General features: G+C 36.1%; 1 protein-coding gene across 7 annotated transcripts in view; it reads right to left on the bottom strand.

Annotated features, from left to right (window-relative positions):
• Positions 1 to 21,954, bottom strand: part of CDKAL1 (CDK5 regulatory subunit associated protein 1 like 1) — a 702,199-nt gene that overhangs the window by 459,262 nt on the left and 220,983 nt on the right. For all 7 annotated transcript variants that reach the window (XM_016954980.3, XM_063812805.1, XM_016954982.3 and 4 more), the window contains one exon: positions 14,869 to 14,917. In XM_016954980.3, the coding sequence (XP_016810469.2) occupies positions 14,869 to 14,917 (49 nt within the window). The remainder of the gene's footprint in view (positions 1 to 14,868; positions 14,918 to 21,954) is intronic.

Here is a 21,954-nt window from a genome sequence, read left to right as displayed (position 1 = left end):
GGCAGCTCACGCCTGTAATCCCAGCACTTTGGGAGGCCGAGGCGGGCGGATCATGAGGTCAGAAGATCAAGACCATCCTGGCTAACACGGTGAAACCCCATCTCTACTAAAAATAAAAAAATTAGCTGGGCGTGGTGGCAGGCACCTGTAGTCCCAGCTACTCAGGAGGCTGAGGCAGGAGAATGGCATGAACCCAGAAGGCGGAGCTTGCAGTGAGCCGAGATCGTGCCACTGCACTCCAGCCTGGGCTACAGAGCGAGACTCCACCTCAAACAAAAATAAAAATAAAAAATAAATAAGTAAATAAATGTACCGTACATATCAATTCTCACTTAAATTTGATCACATCAATTTGAATTTTATTTAAGAATATTATACGAAAGTGCCCAATTTAATCTGTTTTTCTACAAAATGTCCATAGTTACCACTTAAAGTGTCCTTAACAGGCATTTTAACTACTCAATTACAAAGAACAACAAAAGTGTAGTCAAAGTTTGTCTCTACTCCATTCAATATCATTCCTCATATACAGGTACTTCTTAGAAGAAAAAAAGGTAGGTATTCACACTAAAGTGTGACACTCCTTTGAAATATTTCATCTTAAAAGAAGAAAAGAATATAAAACACAGAAACTGGGTTAAATGGAAGAAGCAGCTTTGTCACAAGTCTAGATTGGAAAACTTTACACAAAATGGTAGAATTAACTAAAAAACACAGAATCTTTACAACTCAAGCTCTAATTGTTTGTTACTGACATTAAATAATTTCCTTTTTCAGCAAGTATGAAGAGTTTGTTAATGACAGCAATGATACCTAGAAAAAGATATTAAAATGAGAAAAGAATAAGAAGAGACTGTCCAAAAAGACAGATCTCAAAGTATAAATCAGAGTATAAGTAGAGAGCCCACTAAGGTACTGATGTTACCAAGGTGCATTTCCAGAGTTTAACAAAGCATGAAGATTCCAACACCTTACCTGGTGGACTGGGGAGGAGGCGAAGGTAAGATCACAGTGCACAGTTTAAATCCCTAGAAATCTGAGAATTGTTTAATATCAAAACTCCTGCTGTACAAAAAAGTACCTACTCTATAATCTTAATAATGTAAAATTTATGTATGGACAAGAATTATGGAAGAGAACATGGAAAGATGAAAACATTTATTGGAATGGAATGTTCTTAGGCAATTTTTTTCTTCCATTTGGACATTATCAATGGTATAACTAATAATTAAGTTACATTAAACAAAGGATACATATAACAAAGTAATCTGCATAAGCAAAATGTCCTTTTACTCTAATGGAGATACCTTCTGGGGCAAATTACAGTAAGTATTTAATGTTTTAATTACTATATTTTTTGCAAGCAGATATGTCTTTTATGACAGTGGGAGTAGACTTATGTGGTGTCAATTTATTTTTTCAGAATCCAAATCAAATGTACATCAAAACAGTTAAAAGTCAAAGCAGTCCCATGTCAATAACTCAACGTTAGTATTGACCCTTAGTAGAACTCTTCAGATCATTAGCTGTCTTGCTACAACAGACTCTCCTGAATTCTAAATTTATTAAATGGCTCCAAGCCTTTGATATTTACAGCAATAAAGCTATGAGCACTTCTGTTTCTGTATGTAAAGCAACCACAGCAACAATACAGAACATAACGATTTCTCATGCTCAAACCTGTATTCCCAAAGATACTGTAGCCGGTGTTGAAAGCAAAGCAGACCTTACAAAAGACAGCACTCAAGCTGCTGGAAAATGAGAACAATAAAATGTACAAGACAGAAGGAACTTGTAAGCCACAGTTAACTTTTAAAATTGAAGCTCAGAGTCCCACTGAATTAGGCCATTTTATGCACTGCTATAAAGGAATACCTGAGGCTGCGTAATTTATAAAGAAAAGAGGTTTAATTGGCTCACAGTTCTGCAGGCTGTACGGGAAGTATGGTAACAGCATCTGCTCAGCTTCTAGTAAGGCCTCAGGAAGCCTCCAATCATGGCAGAAGGCAAAGGGGGTGCCCACCTGTCACACGGGGAGAGTAGGAACAAGAAAAGACACGAAGGGGACAGATAACACACACTTTTAAACAACCAACTCACGTGAGAATTCCCTATGGGCCAGTACAGCACCAAGCCATTCATGAGGGAAACGCCCCCATGACCCAAATACCTCCCACCAGGCCCCACTTCCAACAGCGAGGATCACATTTCAAAATGAGATTTAGAAGGGACAAACATCCAAACTATGTTGTACTCACTTTCAATCACAAATGAACATGTCAAGTCTCCTCGTGCTAATTCAACTCAAGCCACCATAAAGTGTGACAGAAGAGATGGGAAGCAGTAAAGGCTGGGGAATTTTCCCATCTATGTATCTTAAAAAATGCCTCTCTGACCTTGCTGACCTTCATTTCACTTCCAATCAAGAACTGAATAATCTTGTACTGTAGGCAGCATAAATACAATCTAAATGAGAGGAGGCCCCTGGAGCTCACTTTGCTTCAAATTCACTCTCTTAGTCCTCAACCCGTTGAGATAAGTGTTATCACTGCCTTTCTATAGAAATGGCAAGAGTGAAATAAGTTTAAAAATGTAGTTAAAACAAAGAGGATGTACATTTTATATTGTAAGTCACTGTATTAATGTACATGCATAACTGAAACAAAAGTTCCATAATACCATAGATGAGCTTAGAAAACGAAGCATGTATGAAAGATTACTTTTTAATATTTAAAACCTTCTCTATCTTGAGCCACTACTTTGACTTCTGCCTTAAAGGGACTTAAGGTCTCGAGGAAGGCAGACTGTTGAACAAATAAGTGGAAGGACGTGTCAGAGATGATCTGACAGATGTTTCTAAGTACAGAGAGACACCACAAGGGAGTGGTCAACTCTCCCAGGGAAAATCAGGAAAGGCTTCAGGGACAGGTGACACTGAAGTCTGGGAGGCAGAGCAAGCAGGATACAAATTATATACATGATTATATCTATTTCACAGTACCTTTTCCTAGAATTCCTGCTTTTGACTGATTTTCCACTTCTTAAAACCAAGCTAGTTAAAAGCCTATCACTTTAACTGGATTTCACTTAAAAGATTTATTAAGACTTGGCAGGAAGGGGCCCCATGGTGAAAGACCACGCCTTCAAAAATGAAAATGCTCCTAAAAATAATGTATGAAGTAGAAATTATGTGGGCTTGAGATTCTTAGTTCTAGTCGAAAGACTAATCAAACATTGTCTTAAAATTTAATTTTTAAAAATGACAGTGTTGGGCATGGACTGTTAAAGATTGAAAGTTATGAATATTAAAATACTTCTGGTTACAGCTGCAAAACTCATGTGGCCTAAATACATAACTAGGATTGAGAATACAAGATTTAAGACATATCCTTAAAAAACATCGCAGGATTTTTTTGACCTAACCATTTGACAGTTAAAACTCTATATACAAAGTGTGTTTTACATTAAAACTTTCAAAACTTATTCTTACAACACATACACAAGAATTTTCTCTATAGAATCTTTCATTTGCTTTTTTTTTGGCTGGCTTTTTTAACGGTTGCTTATAGTTAGGGAATACGTTCACTCACTCATTTCCCAATTTAAGCACCTTTATAGCATGGTATGACTCAAACAGTATACTCAGAATTTTCTATAAAAAATTAAGCATATCTTTATTAACTCCTTACAAAAGAATGTTTTATGTTGGCACAAAATAAAACAGCAAATAAAAGAGAAAAAAAGAGTTTAAAAAGATCAAAGAGGAAACAAGACACATGAAGGAACAAAATATATAAGAGAGATCTAAAGGGAACATGGAAAAAAAGTGAGCAGTGATCTTAAACAACAGGTATCAGAAAAGAAAATAATAAATGGGCCTCACTTTCTCATTTCCATCTGTTCAATATTAACAGCTTCACAGAATAGAAAGGAGGGTATGTGGAACAAGGGGACTAGGTTTCAAATTACAGTTCACTGCTGCTTGGCTGCATAATCAGTAATGCCAGGCTTCCTGTGGAGTAGAAATGAATTAATGTATATGAAAATGGTAAGCCACAAAGAGCTAGACAGAAGTTAATTACAGTTACTACCATAATTAAACAACTGTACTCCTATCAAAACATACAGCGCTAATGACGTTTCTCAAAAGCAAGATGGCAAGGGACTTTTTAAAACTTTCAAGCACTAGAAGTTAAAGTCAGATTCCATTTCTTTTAAAAGCTCTGGAGGGCTAGGAAATAGGTCACAAATAATTGCATTGATAATGATGATCAAGGCCGGTGTGGTGGCTCACACCTGTAATCCTAGCACTTTGGGACAAGGCGGGGGAGATCACATGAGGCAAGGAGTTCGAGACCAGCCTAGCCAACATGGTGAAACTCCTTCTCTACTAAAAATACAAAAATAAGCCAAGCATAGTGGTGCATGTCTGTAATCCCAGCTACTTGGGAGGCTGAGGCACAAGAATCGCTTGAACCTGGGAGGTGGAGGCTGCAGTGAGCCAAGATCGCACCACTGCACTCCAGCCTGGGCGACGGAGCAAGACTGTGTCTTGAAAAAAAAAAAAAAAGGATGATCACAAGTTTGTGAATGACATCTTAAATATATAAATTAAAGTAGATTAAAGGTCACCCTTGTGAAGTCACTCATTTGCATTGTGATGTACTTTCCCGGGTGTGAGTTACGGGAAAAAGGCATAGGTAATGAACCTGGAACCGTACATGGTCCTGGGTGAGGATAAGCACGTGTGTTCAGGGACCATGTCAGAGAGCCAAGGCTGTTTTTCCACCTCAGGACGCCTGAGTGATATGATCCTTACCTGTCTAGAACAGGGGCTTACCATGGCAATGAATCTAGGTGAGTGGCTGCAGGGCCGACTCCCCAGCTCCCAGTTTCCCAATAGTCTGGATTAAGCAGTCTGCCATCTCCCCTCTCAGGTCATGGGTCCTCTCAGCCACCATCCCTCTCCCAGCAAACATTCTTGAGAATCACTGCTCTAGGTAATGTTACCTACATTAAATCCCCTCAAATCACTTTTTCTCTCGGCAAACCAAGTTACCAAGACTAAAACTACCTCTCTCGAAGTCCTGAAAATAAACATGCTCCTGGGTAGAAATGAAAGCTCCTTCAAAGAGGCACAGAGTTTTTGAGCAACACTGGGAAGCACGCTCCCTGTCACTGCCCAGAACTGCATTACAACTGAATGGAGGAAGGGCAAAAGAGTCCAAGAACTGGGCATTACTCAAGACCCTCTTCACTAAAAAATATAGAGGTACACCAAACAAAAATGCATGGTACCTCTGCCACAAACATCTTCAGCTTCATTTTGTAAGAAGGAGGGCACAAGGAAAGAAAAAGTAAAATCTGGCATATAGAAATCGGGGTGCGAGATAAAGGCTAGTCACATTCTATTAACTTCTGCTAGAGATCACTATCTAAAATGCCAAAAACTATTCTAATGACAGACTCTGAAACTCAATTTTATATTACAGACGCATGCACTTCAAGAATTTCAGAGTGGAAGTGACCTTCCATGTGATACAATTTGCAACTCAGGAAACTGAGAACCAATGAGTTTGTATGGGCTGTTAAAGATGGCATTGTTAGTAATACAAACAAGCATCTGCACACAGCTCTTCATAGTCTCAATCAAGGACTCTCACCTATCACAGCAGCACCCAACAGCACCCAACACAGCAGCTGACTTTTCAGTGCAGCTTCAAGAAATGGTGCACTTTAATTTTCAGAATTACAATAAAGATTTAATGTTAGAAAGCATCCTTTATAAGGACATTTTAATTACTATTTCTTTATTACTCAATACAGTGCATACTTTGTTATAAAATGGTAGTACTGAGATAAACTTCTTTAAAATATCCAGATATCCAGAGGATATCCAGAGTTGATATCCTAACTGAAGTCTCCAAGTGAGTTTTCTCTCCCTCAAATTAATAAGTGAAATTGGTATTTAGTCTCTCCGTCTCCAAAGTAATTGCTACATCTCTGCTGTATACTTCATAATGTGTTACAGAATGAACTTCTAAAAGAAAAAATGTGCCAATCACCAAATATTAGAAATAAATGTTCAAATCGATTAAACATTATTGTAATAATCCTGTACCAATTATTATCAATATTAGGTTTTCTAAGAAAAGATCCATAACATCACTAAAGAAAAGTTTATCCTACACCTAATTAAGTTAATTATTCCAATTATCAAATACAATTTTTCAAGAAAAAGAGAAAGTCAGATTTAAATTTCTTTTCTACCTACATCTGAGCCATCAAATTACTTTGTGGTGCCAGTTTTCACTTGACTGTGACATAATAAATTATTTCCCTAACAATAAAATCTTTGTTTTTTAAAAAAAAAAATTGAAGATGATAATTTCTATGTCCTATCAAAGCTTTAGATACTGTATTTCTAACATGACCTGGTTTCTATTTTATATTTTTAATTTTAGGGAAATCAGCTATAAAGTACTAAAGAAGAATTACCAATACAATACAATTTACTATTGTGCTGAGAATAATCAAAGCAAAACAGAAAATACCACAATTAACCTACAACTTTACCCTGCATTTGAAAAATGCAATGAAGCTGCTAGTATTTTATTTTTTTCTCTAACTTTACAGTCTCATCTATTCTCAATATATTTTACTAACCAAAAATAGTGCATTCTCTAATGAAGAATAAAATCTCTCCAGTCACGTAATAAAGCACGTGATACATATGCAGTGTATAAAAGCAGTGTAGCAACTGCCAATTCTCTTAAAAGTTGGTTATAATAAAGGAAGAATATAAGATGAAAAAATGTTATTTTTGTATTTTCTTTTAAAGTATACTAAAACTCTTAAAATATATACATTAAGTGAACATTTTGTATGGAAGCCTCAAAATATGATTAATTGATCTACTTGGTATTTTTCTTTTTCACTAAATAATTCCTACTGTAGTAAATACTATAACATTTAGGTATAATACAAATTCTTTCTGGGATTGATGCTTTATTTATTTATTTATTAAGAAAAATTAATATGGTTGAGAAACGAGAACCCTGGGAATCAGAAGTTGCCGTATCTGAAAATATTAAGTACCAGAAATAAAAATGATTAAAATACACATGTAAAAGCAAGGATGTTCAAACATATATTTGCTCATGTTAACAGTTTCACAAAAGTCTAAATGATAATACATTTTTAGAGATTTGACAATACTTGTAGTCTCACCTTCATGAAATCTTCCAAAACACTACCAGGATTCACAAGAGTTAATGTGTAAGTGTAATTTAACAGTAGGCAAGTCCTCGTTAATAGTTAAACAAAGAAAGATGGGGATACCATACTGGACAGGTCAGTGGGACTACTAGCGGAAGGGCTGGGTCATGGGAAGCCTGTGGGGTTCAAGCCTAAAGTAATTTCCTTTCCTTGCTTACGGCAATCAAATCTAGTAAACCACTATAACAGTGTATTATGTGAAAACTACAATATGATTATCAACTTGAACTATTCAACACTATGCACCAGCTCACCCCACCAAAACCCCAGAATTAAGAAATCAAAAGTTAGAGAAATACCCAAGTCCTCATATAAATAAACTCCATTAATGATGAAAGGTGGTTTCAAATAATTTAAAAAAAATGTATCTTTGATCAGAAAAGGAAATATAAGCGATAAATACACTAAAGCTGTATAATTAAATTTAAGATGAACAAAAAGCATGTAAGACCATTCTGAAGCCACCATAAAGCAGCAGAATCCACTTGGGGGATTCATTTAGGCATTCATTTGTGTTCTAAAAGCCTTAATGGCTAAAAATACTTGATAAATGTAAAGTTACTTACTATCTTCATTTAAAAAAACCCAGTGAACTTGACCACTTACAATGTTTAAAGAAGACTTTTTCTAGAGCATCTATTACATATTTTGTAGTGGATAAACACTGCTGCTGCTCTGTATGTGTGTAGCTAAAAACAGGACTGATAATTTGGCCAATACAGTTATAAAGTTACAGAAACACAGACAAGACAACACATGCTGGCTTCTCTTACAAAGTCCTTTCTGGTATTATTCCAAACCAAGGTATAGAATGAAGTGATGTAAAAAAATCAACTAAAAGTCTTATCATAGAATGTTTTTGTTTGGGGCCATAAAGAAATTAGCCTACTCTTATTTTTAAGAAAATGTTATGGTTTGAAAAATGCTATTTAAGAGAGAGAGAATGAATAACAAGGAGTTCATCCTAGAAATAATGTATGTAGATGTACAGAATACAAATAAGTAAAGCTAGAATCCTATTGTTAACGTGGGGAAACTAAAGGAGATATAAAGAAAAGAAGATAGCAAAACAGATAAACTGAGTGCATTTTAGAATGTAACCATTACCTTTGCAATTGGAAATGCAAGTTACCAAACTGTAATCAAATAGTAAAGTTAACTTTACTATACTCATAAACTTAAAACAAACAGGCTCATTGAAAAAAACTAAATAAAGTAATAAATCCCTGGCTCCTTTACTCACTAGAAGGTAGAAGTTATCATGTATTTACTTACACCGATGAGACTGGAAAGTATTCCTAATATGTAAGGCAACCCACAAACTTTTTCCCACTACATTCAGACTATACTAACTGTATCAGAGATTACATATAATGAGAGGATGCATACAAGTGTTCTTTCAAAGCACATATTAAAAATCAATAAAAATTATTTTATCGAAATGCAACTATTGAAAAAGCAGATGTGTTTTTGTGGTCCAATACCCTCCCAGATATACCATGCTACATATCTAAGCTCAATCACTTACTCATTGAGGTTGGAAAACATCCTCAAGTAAGTCTGCATTGAGCTCTGTAAGGTGGTTATTCAGTCATTCACACTGATCAAACCACACTTGATACAGTACTGCTTCCCAGTCTCAACCTATGAACAGTTTATGCTCTAAATAAGTACCACATGCAAAATACAAAACCTTACAGAGTGAAGATTAGTAGCAATGTCTTAAATAAGAAAGCTGCTTGGTGACGTACTCTGGGAATTTAGGTCAGTCTAGTGCAAGATGGCACCAATTACTGAGAAGTTAGGAAAAAACAGAAAATCAGTGAAACTTGCAAATTATATACCACATTGGGAAAACTCTAAATTACCACCACTTGAGGCATTTGGAATCTAACTGAAAGAAATACCAGCAAACATATTAATTACAATAGGGATCTCAACAGAGGTTGATTGGTGAAGAAACATGACGTAATGGTAAAAACATTTTTCTAATGTCGATAGGTAAAATTTATTTGCAATAATTTGTCATAAGATATCCAATTAGACTATCTTTCCACAAAGATAAGATTATTTTTAATGATATTTTGTTTAGAAGATTTCACATACTTTTTTTGGAAGAAATGCAGATTTATATTCCTTTCATAGTTTTCATACAAAAAAAAGTTTTTAATGACCATATGAGCCAAGACTAAGGTACGTATGAATATTTTTAAAAGACAGAAATGAATGTGAATCCACTAGACGCTGTATTTCTTTCCTTACATTCAGTTCCACACCTTATAAAATTATCAAAGTGATACAGGAAAAAATCCTAAATTCATTATAATTTCATATATCCTGAAGCCAAAACCACAAATGAATGGAGTTTTCTTGTTGCTATTAACATGATGAAGATCCATTTCAGAATAACTTATCAAGAATTTGCCATTTTGATACAATCAAGACAGATAAATGAAAATAAGCTTTTATGGTTTTATGTTAATTACAATAGAGTTAAATGCTTTTCGTATCAATGTACCTTATTAGTACAGTTCTTAAAATACTACTTGGTGTAACATAAGCAGCAATAAGAAGAATGCAAACAGGCTGTGACAGAGGCTGTATGTCTAAAGCCCCTTCAAAGATGAGATGAAGAGAGCCCAACAGGGATCAAACGTGGAAACAAGAGGGTTATAGCAAAATCCTCTTGTCAGGCGGTATTCCATCTGGCCCTTCTGGGCAGAGCCTTGCTTCTCCACAGCTAACTTCTTATCAATCAGGGTACCAGCAAAGCAGATGGCTCACCGCATAACTAAGAAGATTTTCATAAAGGAACGATTTACTAAAATCTGGGCAGGGTTAGGAAAATCAACAGACAATGCGGTACTCTGAGGCTAGCAACAATGGGGTGCTGTTTCCATCCCAGAGGCAAGGAAGAGAAGAGCTGCAGAAACCTGGAGAAAGATAAACAGGGAGGGTCACCGGACAAGAGCTGTGACCTTAGGGTAAGGAAAGCAACCAACCCAAAATAGGCAGGGAGGGAAGGAGAGACGGGAATGGATACTCTTAGCTTGCTCTCTTGTCACATCCTCCAATTGGCTAAATCCAACTGGACATAAGATGGCAAGAATCTTACTGATTCAATCCATACAGGTCAGCCTCCACGGACACAAATCAAGATGGAGAATAGATGTGGAAGGACAAACAGAAGATATCCACTTCTGTGGAGGACCATCAAGTAAATGTAAAGCACAGTGAAAAAATATATAAGAAACATCAAGCAGCACAGTTGGCTGGAGCAAAGGGTATAATGTATAGCATGCATGGACAAAAGAAGTGAAAATGGTAGAAAGTCCCAAATTAACTTGGTGGGTAAGAGGCACCAGTGAGAGTATACATACAGGAAAGTAAAATAATCCCAGGTTAATGGTAGCAGGATATGCAGTCAGATTGAAAGGAGAGTCACTGATGGCAAAGATCAGTTAGATTATTCCAGCAGTTCTTATATTAAGGAGGAAGTAAGAGGTAAGCATTAACATGAACTAATGCCTTAATATGTTCTGTGTACCTCAAAAGTCTTATCCATTTAATCCTGCCCATTTTAAGCTGAGAAAACTAAGCCTCAGAAAAATAACTTGCTGAAAGACAACCAACAACTGGCTAATTGCTGTAACAACCACATTATTTCAGTGACATATGCTGTCTGAATGAAGTACTGGCAGTAGAAATAGAAAGCGAAGAACAGAAGTTGACTGATAGGCACAGTTCTCTATTAACTAAGAGATCTCAAAAACATCATGTAACTCCTTCACAGCTCAGCTTCCTGATCTGCAAACTAAGGAAAGCTATCAAAATTATTCCTTCCATCTAAAAAATTCTCCTGTTGCATTATGAAGGCTTAATTATCAAACTTCCCATCCTCTAACCAAACCTGCCAATGAATATCCCCTTCAACTTCATCTTCAACTCACTTTCATAGCTAAATGCAAACACAATCTCTCCAGTAAATCCACTCAAGTCCACGCTCATCAGTAAGAAGCGATCCATGATTAACTCAGCCTGGGAGTAACAGGTCTTGTATGATTTCCCATAGAAATTTTATCTCTCCAAGCCATTTGGCAAACTCCTAACCACACTGTTAATTACCAGTAATTTCCTAAAATAGATTTTATTTTTTAGAGTAGTTTTAGATTCAAAGAAAAACTCAGCAGAAGTACAGTTTCTATATATCACTGCCCCCACTTCACACACAGCCTCTCCAACTATCAACATCCTACACCAGAGTGGTACGTTTGTTACAATCAATGAACCTACACTGACACATCATTTTCATCAAGAGTCCACAGTTTACATTAGGGTTCACTCTTGGTGTTGTTCATTCTAAGGATTTGAACAAATATATAATGACAATTGTCCACCATTACAGCATCATATAGAATAGAATTACTGTCAAAAATATCTTCTGTTTTCTGCCTACACATCCCTCCCTACTCTCTAATCACTGGCACCAACTGATCCATTTACTCCTTCCGTATTTCACCTTTTCCACAATGTCCAATTAGTTGGACTCATAGAGTATGTAGCCTTACAGATTGATGTCTTTCACATCACAGTATGCATTTAAAGTCCTTCTATGTCATTTTATGGTTTTTTAGCTCATTTCTTTTAGTGTCAAATAATAGTCCATTGTCTGCATGTACCACAGCTTCTATATCTATTTACTTACTAAAGGGCCATTTTTTTGCTTCTAAGTTTTAGTAATTATGAATAAAGCTACTATAAACACTGAACAGGTTTTTGTATAGACATAAGTTTTCAACTCATTTGGATAAATATCAAGTAGCACACCTGCTGGATGATGTAAGACTGTGTTTAGTTTTAAGAAATTGCCAAACTGTCTTTCAAAGTACCTGTACCATTTTGCATTACCACCAGCAATAAATGAGAGTTCCTGTTGCTCCATATCCTTGCCAGAATTTGGTGTTGTCAATGTTTTGGATTTTGACCATTGTACCAGGTATATAGTTTTAACATACCACTATAGTGCATTGCTGCTTTAATTTGTAATTCATTAATGACAGACATACGATGTCAAACACCTTTTTATATGCTAATTTGACATTTGCATATCTTCTTTAGTAAATTGTCTGTTCAGATCTTTTGCCCATTTTTTAACTGGGTTGTTCCCTTTCTTATTATTGAGTTTTAAGAGGTCTTCATATATTTTGGATAATAGCCCTTTATCATATGTGTATTTTGCAAATATTTTCTCCCACTCTGTGGCTTATTTTCCCATCCTCTTGACAGTGTCTTTTATAGAGCAAAAAATTTTCAACTTAATGACATCCAACTTGGCAATTATTTCTTTCATAAATCATACTTTTGAAGTTGTATCTAAACAATCACGCCACATCAAGATCACCTAGATTTTCTCCTATATTCTTCATCATCATTAATTTTTTTAAAAAATTATTGAGTGGCCAGTATATACCTGGTACTTCAGACAAAGGATGAATAAGGCAACAATGCCCTCAAGTATCTTAAATCACTGCTTAAGACACTCAATCAAATAACATTTAAGGTAGTGAATCTCAACTGAGAGAGAGCAAAGAAATAACAGTATCGTATAAATCACAGTATAATGTACAGGCTTTGGAGCCAGGCTGCCTGGATTCAAATCCCAATGCTGTCACTTACTAGCTGTATGTACCTGTGTCTCAACTTGGTCCTCTGCAAAATTAGGAAAATATTTATGCCCACTTCACTTCACAGTACTATTATGAAGGTTAAATGACTTAACCCATGTGAAGTGTTTAACATAGTGGCTGTCACACTGTAGGTACACAATAAATGCTAGCACTTCTGGATTCTCCAAGATGGAGTTGAAGTAGTTTGTAAAAACATTCAAATTATCATTGCTATAAATTTTTAATCCTGATATTTCATTTTATTTTGGAACATCAAAAGAAGATTAAGGGCCAAGCGTGGCAGCTCATGCCTGTAATTCCAGCATTTTTGGAGGCCAAGGTGGGTGGATCGTTTGACCCCAGGAGTTCGAGACCAGCCTGGGCAACATGGCAAAATCTCATCTCTATTTATAAAATAAATAATTTTTACAATTAAAAAATAATAAAAAAAGATTAAGGTATAGTCTCATTCTCATATTCTCATAATCTCATTTATTAGAAATTGATTCTGTAATAATCTCTGATAAGGCAATGATTCAAAATTAATGAATAGAAGCATGTGGAAAGTAGTAGACACCACCCAGAAGGAAAAGTGCAGCATTAAAATTTCCAGTTTGGCACGTGGAGACTATATGGTTTTTTAAAAAATATAAGTTTCTCATTTACAACAAAACAGTACTTAAGTAAGACTTTCAATTCACTTAATATTTCAGTATCATATTATTGGTTTTCATTTGTGCTAATCAAACATAGGAAAAAGCCTTTAAAAATTTAAAATTATACCACAGAGTTGAAGATGGTTTATTTCACAGTGACTTCAATAAGAATCTATGTCAGTGAGTGTTGGCTAACAAAATAAGCAAAGCTTAATTCTACTTTCTTTGTGTAATTTTTAGTGTAACTATAAAAAATACACCTTGAACAAGCATCAAAATTATTACTGTTAAAAGTACTTACAAAACAACCTAATTATGTGATAACAAAATGTACAAATTAAAAATTCCTTATTATTTATTTATTTATTTTGAGATAGGGTCTTGCTCTGTCAACTGGGCTGGAGTGCAATGGTGCAATCACTGTTCACTGCAGCCTCAACCTCCCAGCCTCAAGCAATCCTCCCACCTCAGCCTCCTGAGTAGATGGGTCTACATGAGCACCCCACCACACCCAGCTAATTTTTCTATTTTTTGTAGAGATGAGGTTTCGCCATGTTGCCCAAGCTGGTCTCGAACTCCTGGGCTCAAGCAATCCAACTACCTCAGTCTCCCAAAGTGCTGGGATTACAGGCATGAGCCACTGTGCCCAGAAAATTTCTTTATCTTAAAATTGATTAAATTCTTCAATCTGAAATTCAAACTAAATTCATTTTACACAAAAATAAAATAATATTTAAAAAAGAAAACTATGACCTGATTCATTTATTCTTTAAAGACAGGGTGTCACTGTGTTGCTCAGGCTGGAGTGCAGTTACATGATTATAGCTTACTGCAGACTTGAACTCCTGGACCCAAATGATCCTCCTGCTTCAACCTCCTAAGTAGCTGGGACTACAGGTGCACACCACAGCATCCAGCTGACTTTCTCCCCCAGAGATCCCAGGATCTTGCCCAGGCTGGTCTTGAACTCCTGGCCTCAGGAATCCTCCAGCCTCAGCCTCAGCCTCAGCCCCAGCCCCCACTGCTGGGGTTACAGGAGTAAGCCATTGCTCTTGGCCTGATTCATTTATAAGCCAAACAAATATACAGCAGAGTGCCTGCCTCCAATATTAGATTGGCAAATTCATGAAGCCAAGGATAACATTTTATGATTTTATATCTAAAACAATAACTTTTATAAAGATGCCTGGCAAGAGTTAACTGAGTGGTGTTTCTACTATGTAGTTCAGAAAATATATACATCTGTTTATCTCACTTTCAACGATTACCTTTAATTGTCTCCTCCACAACTTCTACCACACGATCTATCTGCTGAACCTAGGAAAAAAAAAAAACGATTACACAAGTAATTTACACGAAGAAACAAAATTTGTGTTTATCCTTATGCTTGAGTCAATGCTACACATTTTCTAAGCACATCAATGCAGGTTTCCTTTAATGTATTTGGAGACACTATAAAAAATATCCTATATTAATATTTTGTGTTACAATGAAGTATGAAATTATCACCCTCTGTCCTCCAATGATAACTGAAGATATCATATTGCATTTAAATAAACTGCCTGGAGTTGTTTTAGAATAGCCTATCAACATATACTCAACATATCCTGAGACAGAAACTTAAGTTTAATTAACACATGTCTTCTCACACAGAGCTTCAAGAAAAAAAATGGCATAAAATGACAAGCTACACAAAAAGAACATGCTAGTATTAAGGAGATCTGTTCCAAATTCTATCTTTATTATTTTAATACTCAAAACCCTTTTGATGAATTTCTACCATGTGCTGGGTACTGTACTCAGGTCCATGAAATACAAAGTCAAATAATACAGCTTCTGTTCTATACACCAGAGACTAAGGAAGCTTTGCCATGGGAACACAGAGGAAAGGTAATAAAATCAGACCAAGTGATGCAGGAATGCTTCCTAGAGAACCAAGGGTGACTCCTGGGGTTATGATTAAACAGGATTATGATTGGAGAAACCCACTGAGAATAAGTAAGCATGGCTAGAGTTTAAAAGGAAAATGAAACAAAGCAAAGTAATATTATGATTCACAAAGCTAAAAAAAGAATAAGTCAAAGTCGATTCTTCTTTAAAAGTCCTTAAATTACCGTTGTTTTATTACAGAAGAAATATCACAAAAAAGTCAAACAAAATAGAATATAAAATGGAAGTCAGTTGAAAGAAATCATAACATCTTTCATGCTGTATTTCCACTCCTCAGATGAAACCACTAATAATAGTGTGATGAGCAGATACCATGACATTTTCTGGCATCAAACATTTACATATAGGTCTGTTCTATAGTTTTATCCTTCTTTTACAAATGATAGAGGGTGTGTGGGTGTGTGTGTGTGTGTGTGTGTGTGTGTGTGTAAATAAATATATAAAAAAGATATACAAAATAGACCAAGACCAGCTGGGGCAACACAGTGAGGTCCCGGGGTCTTTGGTGGGGGGTTATACATATGTATAAAATACACCTGTGCCTTGATGTTTTTTCTATATATTGTCAGTCTATAGGTCTATTTCATTCACCTTACTATCTCTCTGTATGGATGCATGATGTGATGCATGCATCCATACCTCTATTGATGAAAAAATTTCTATTCTTTCATTATTATACAACTCTGCAATGAACTCAACTGAGACAGAGGAACCTGTTTAAAAAACTTTATTAAAAATGTAATGGCTGGCTGGCCACAGTGGTTCATGCCTGTAATTCCAGCATTTTGGGAGGCCTAGGAGGGGGCAGATCACTTGAGGTCAGGAGTTCGAGACCAGCCTGGCCAACATGGTGAAACCCTATCTCTATTAAAAATACAAAAATTAGCCAGGTGTAGTGGTGCATGCCTTAGTCCCAGCTACTCAGGAGGCTGAGGCAAGATAATAACTTGAACATGGGAGGTGGAGGTTGTAGTGAGCTGAGATCACACCACTGCACTCAAGCCTGGGCAACACAGTAAGGAAAGGAAGGAAGGAAGGAGGGAAGGAAGGAAGGGAAGGGAAGGGAAGGGAAGGGAAGGGAAGGGAAGGGAAGGAAGGAAGGAAGGAAGGAAGGAAGGAAGGAAGGAAGGAAGGAAGGAAGGGGAGAAGGAAGGAAGGAAGGAAGGAAGGAAGGAAGGAAGGAAGGAAGGAAGGAAATGGTAATTCTCTTAAAAATATTCCTTTGGTCTCAGTATCTTACAGAAAATGAGGAAAGACTTGTGAGAGCAGACCTCAACTCCATTCTACGTCTGACCACTCAGCCCAACATGATGGCAGCAGCAACAATAATTACTGAGAAACTGCCAAAGGTAAGTAAATCTCAGACAACATTAGGTTTTCAGCCCCCAACAAACCTACCCAACCGGAGATGCATCTACCAGGAAACAATGGAACCATTAGGCCCTGGTTTTATTATAAGAGCCCATGTGGCTTCCATACAGAATGTGATTGAAGAAGCCAGCAGAACAAAGACTTCAAAGAGGAGGAAGTGACCAACAGTGTCAAATACTACAGAGACATAAGTATACAGACTAAAATGAATATGTTTGATTTAACAATACGGGAATCAAACTTAGGGAAAGCAGTGAGTTCAGTAGTAATGAATTATACGTAAGAAAATAGAGTTAATTTGACTACTCTTAGTAAAAAGCTGGGGAGAAAGGGAAGGAGAAGAAAGACTCTTGATGGCTAGAGAATATTGAATATGTTACGTTTTGGTTTAGGTTCGTACAAGTAACTATTTATTTCTTTTTTTGCAGTTTGAGCAGAGAAAGGCAGTAGGCAAAGGAGCTGTAGACTGAAAAACAAGTGATGGAGCAATGATCTTCAGGAAGTAGACCGAGCAAAATCTACAACATGAATAGAGAACAAGTCAGAGTGAGAAAAGGGCCAACTCTTCGTCTCCTGAAAGAAGAGGTTAGGGGTAAAGCATGGGAAAAGATGCTAGTACTCTTATAGAGGTCAGGGAGGATCTAAGCAAATTCCCACCTGTTGCCCTCAATTTTTCTCAGTAAAGTAAGCAGGAAGTTCATCTGCTAAGAGTCAGAAAGCATATCATAAAACAATAACAGAATGAATGTTTTCAAATACCTATTACAGACAACAAGAGACAGTGATGACTAAGAACACATAAAATTCACCACACAGTATTGGGACACCAGTTGAAATATGAGACCATGAATTTATAACAATAACTCCAAGTAGAGCTATAATTTTTCTCAAGTCCCAGCAGTTCTACAGTAGGAGCCAAACAGACAAACAGATTGACCCAAGGTTTGTTAATACCACCATTTATTCACTCATCAATTATTGAGCATCTAAATCATACCAGGATGGTTGAAAGGACTGATGAAATAACACTAAGAGATTTGTGGAATGGACTAGAAAGAAAATGGAACAAGGAAAGTTAACTATGCATTTTAGATGAGACGAAGTTTGGCAAATAGGTTAAACAGGGAAAGAAATAGAGCCAGAAAAGAAGAAATGAAGGGGCTGGGGGTTGGAGAAAGAAAAAAATGAAGGGGAAAAAAAGGAAGGAGAAAAGAAAAAGGACAGAAAGTTATAACCAGAGTACAGACACAGGCATTTAGTATTTCTGAAGAATAGTAAGGTCCAGTATCTGGCAATGGGAATAGGTTGCTGAAACAAGGTATAGGTGATGACTGCTGGAACTGGTGTATGATGAAGTGAGAGGTGACAATGTTGCCAAGACATTATATCCAGACACTCAGATTGCCAAAGATAATACAGACATGAATAGGATAAGAAAGAGTTGGTCAAATTTCCTACTGGATGTGGGTGAATGACCAAGATATCAATTAAGGATAGAAGACAGACAATAAAATGAATAAAATATAAGATAATTCCATGATGAAACCAGAAAGAAAAATGTTTTCCTATGCAGTTAAAAATATAAAAGCTCAAAAGCACTGCATCCACTCTTGTAGCACATGGACTGAATAAGAAGCCATATTTCTAGAGAAAAGTCAGAACATGCAGAGGAAGCAGTCTGTTAAAAAGTTGAGGGTAAGCTAAAACTATAAAAGTCTTAGAAGAAAACACAGCCATAAATCTACATGAACCTTAGATTAGACACTGATTTCTTAGATGTAACGCCAAAGCACAAACAACAAAAACAACAAAAGAAAAAATAAATTGGATATCATCAAAATTCAAACCATTTGGTACTTCAAAGGACAACATCAACAAAGTAACATGACAACACAGAAAATGAGAGAAAACTTTTATAAATCACATATCTGGTAAGGAACTTATATCTAGAATTTATGAAGAACTTCTACAACTCAATAATAAAAAGACAACCCAATTAAAAATGGGAAAATAATCTGAACAGACACTTTTCCAAGGAAAATATACTTATGGCCAATAAATATATGAAAAGATGCTCAACATCATTAGCCAACCAGGAAATGCAAATCAGAACCGTAACGTAGGAATAGGGAGCTATTGCTTAATGGGTATAGAGTTTTAGTATGAGAAAATGAAAATATTCTAGAGATGGATAGTGGTGATGACTACACAACAATGTAAATGTACTCCACATCAGTTAAAAATGGTTACAGTGGTCAATTGTATTTTATGTGTAGTTTACCACTACTGAAAAAACACAATGAGATACTACTTCACACCCAGTAGGATGACTACCAACAAAAAGACAGGCAGGCCAGGTGCAGTTGCTCACACCTGTAATCCCAGCACTTTGGGAGGCCAATATGGGAAGATCACTTTAAGGCCAGGAGTTTGAGCCCAGCTTGGGCAACACAGCGAGATCCTGTCTCTACAAAAAATTTTTAAAAATTAGCTGGGCACAGTGGTGCTCACCTGTAGTCCCAAATACTTGAGAGGCTAAGGGGGAAAGACCGCTTGAGCCCAGGAGTTCAAAATTACAGTGACCTATGATCACACCACTGGACTCCAGTGTAGGTGACAGAGTGAGACCCTGTCTCTTAAAATACACACACACACACACACACACACATACAGATAATAACGAGTGTTGGTGAAAATGTGGAGAAATTGGAACCTTCATACATTGCTGATGGGAATGTAGTAAAATGATGCAGCACTTTGGAAAATAAGCTGCGTGTTCCTCAAATGATTAAATAAACAGTTACCATATAATTTAGTAATGTCAATCCTAGTTATAACTCCAAGAAAAATGAAAACATGTCCATAAAAAAACTTGTACACAAATGTTCATAATAGCATTATTCATAATAGGCAAAAACTGAGAACGGAAGTATCCATTCAGATTAACAACACGTGGCATATGCATACAATGAAATACAGCAACGCATCACTAAGACAGAATGTGTTCTGAGAAATGTGTTATTAGGTCATCGCTTCATTGTGTGAACTTCAGAGTGTACTTACACAAACCCAGACGGTACAGCCTACTACTCAACTAGGCTATATGGTATAGCCTACTGCTCCTAGGCTACAAACCTGTACAGCCTGCTACTGTACTGAATACTGCAGGCAGCTGATACACAATGGTAAGAATCTAAACATATAAAAGGTACAGTAAAAATACTGTATTATAATCTAAAGAGACCACTGACTTATATACATCATTGATTAAAGTTGTTACGTGGTGCCTGACCATATTACTAATCCATAAAAGGGAATGAAGTATGGTTACATGCTATAAATGCAAAGTGAAAGAAGCTAGACAAAAAGGTCACAATAGGAAATGTCCAAAATAAGAAAATCTACAGAGACAATGTCAGTTAGTGATTGTCTTTGGATGGGCAGAGGGAGAATGAAAGGCAGTGCTAAGAAGTACCTGCGTTTTTTTTGAAATGATGAAAATGTTCTAAAATTGATTGTGGTAATGGTCATACAATTCTATGAATAAACTAAAATGCAATGAATTGTACACTTTAAATGGGTGAATTGCATAGTGTGTGAATTATATCTCAGTAAAGTTGTTATTACCAAAAAGAAAAAAAACGTTGAGAGTGGTCAAAGGTTCTAATGTCAAGGCCATGAAAGTCAACGAAAAACTGAGGAAATGATCCAGATTAAAGGAGACTGAAGTGACCTGACCTGAATGCTACTATGAATCTGAGACTTTTCATTTCCTATAAAGGACAGTATTGAAACAATTGGCAATATCTGAATAAAGCTAATACACTAGTTTATAATATTGTATTAATACTGATAATTGTACTATAGTGATTTAAGAGTGTGTCGTAGCTTTTTAAATACATGGGTATTTAGAAGTAAAGGGCATCATGGTTGCAACTCACTTTCATAAGGATCGGGATCAGGGGGAAAATGTGTACACATAAAAAGAATGAGAAAATGTGTTAAAATGTTAATATTTGGGGAATCTGGGTAAAGAGCATATAGGAACTCTTTATTTTTGCAACATTTCTGAGTGATACTACGTCAAAATGAAAAGTCTAAGAGTGTGTGTGTGTCTGTGTGTGTGTGCACATGTGTGCATGCACATAGAAGAAACAAAGATGGCCTGATGAAGATGGAGACCCTGATGGTCACACAGAATTTGCTTGAATGTATATAGCTGAAAATATATCCTCTAATTTAAAATAGTACTTGATTACATTTGCTTTTATGGCAGGAAGTGGAATATTGCCAACACATGATAATTTAAATCACTGGATGGTGTGTGGGAACCCCAGGACCTTAAAAAGAAAGATCTGCCAAAACTGTAAAATTAAAAAAAAAAATGTAAGTACTTGATTACAAACAGAAGAGAAGTTTATTAAATGATTTAAAGAAAATATTATGTCCATTTTGGTTTCCAGTAACGAAGACAATGGAGGAAGCAATGGGGAAAAGGGAAAAAAGGGGAGACCAAGAGGAAAGGGAGAGAAGAGTCAGGGGAGGGGGAGTTACGTGGAAGAGGAAAACATCAGAAGAAAAAAAAAAATGAAGGGTGGGAGGCAGAGAAAGAAGAAAAAACAATCGAGAGCAAGAAAACAAACTCAAAATTCACATACAGTAATGAAGAATATATTGAACTCATTCTGGGAGAAAAGGAAAGTTGTTCTTAATTAATATATAAATTGAGGCTCTGAATACACAAGAGCTTATTCTCTAGCATGTAATTCAAATAAAATAAATAAAACAGTATCTTGTGTCCTTGAGGCACTTAGTTATAAATACACACAAAAAAAGACATGCAGTATGTTTTATTACTGACTCCATATGTTCTCAACAATGAAGAAAGGAGTTGGTGTATAAACAATTCATAAATAACATTAATGAGTCATTCTACTGCAGAACTTTAAAAAGAAATCCACAAAAATATTTTATTCAGCTATTATCAACTATTCCAAATTTATAACTAGACATGTATTGAAGAAACAAGCCTA

The sequence above is a fragment of the Pan troglodytes genome, chromosome 5, assembly GCF_028858775.2.
Source record: "Pan troglodytes isolate AG18354 chromosome 5, NHGRI_mPanTro3-v2.0_pri, whole genome shotgun sequence".
Lineage (NCBI taxonomy): Eukaryota > Metazoa > Chordata > Mammalia > Primates > Hominidae > Pan > Pan troglodytes.
This window is presented reverse-complemented; position numbering and strand designations above follow the sequence as displayed.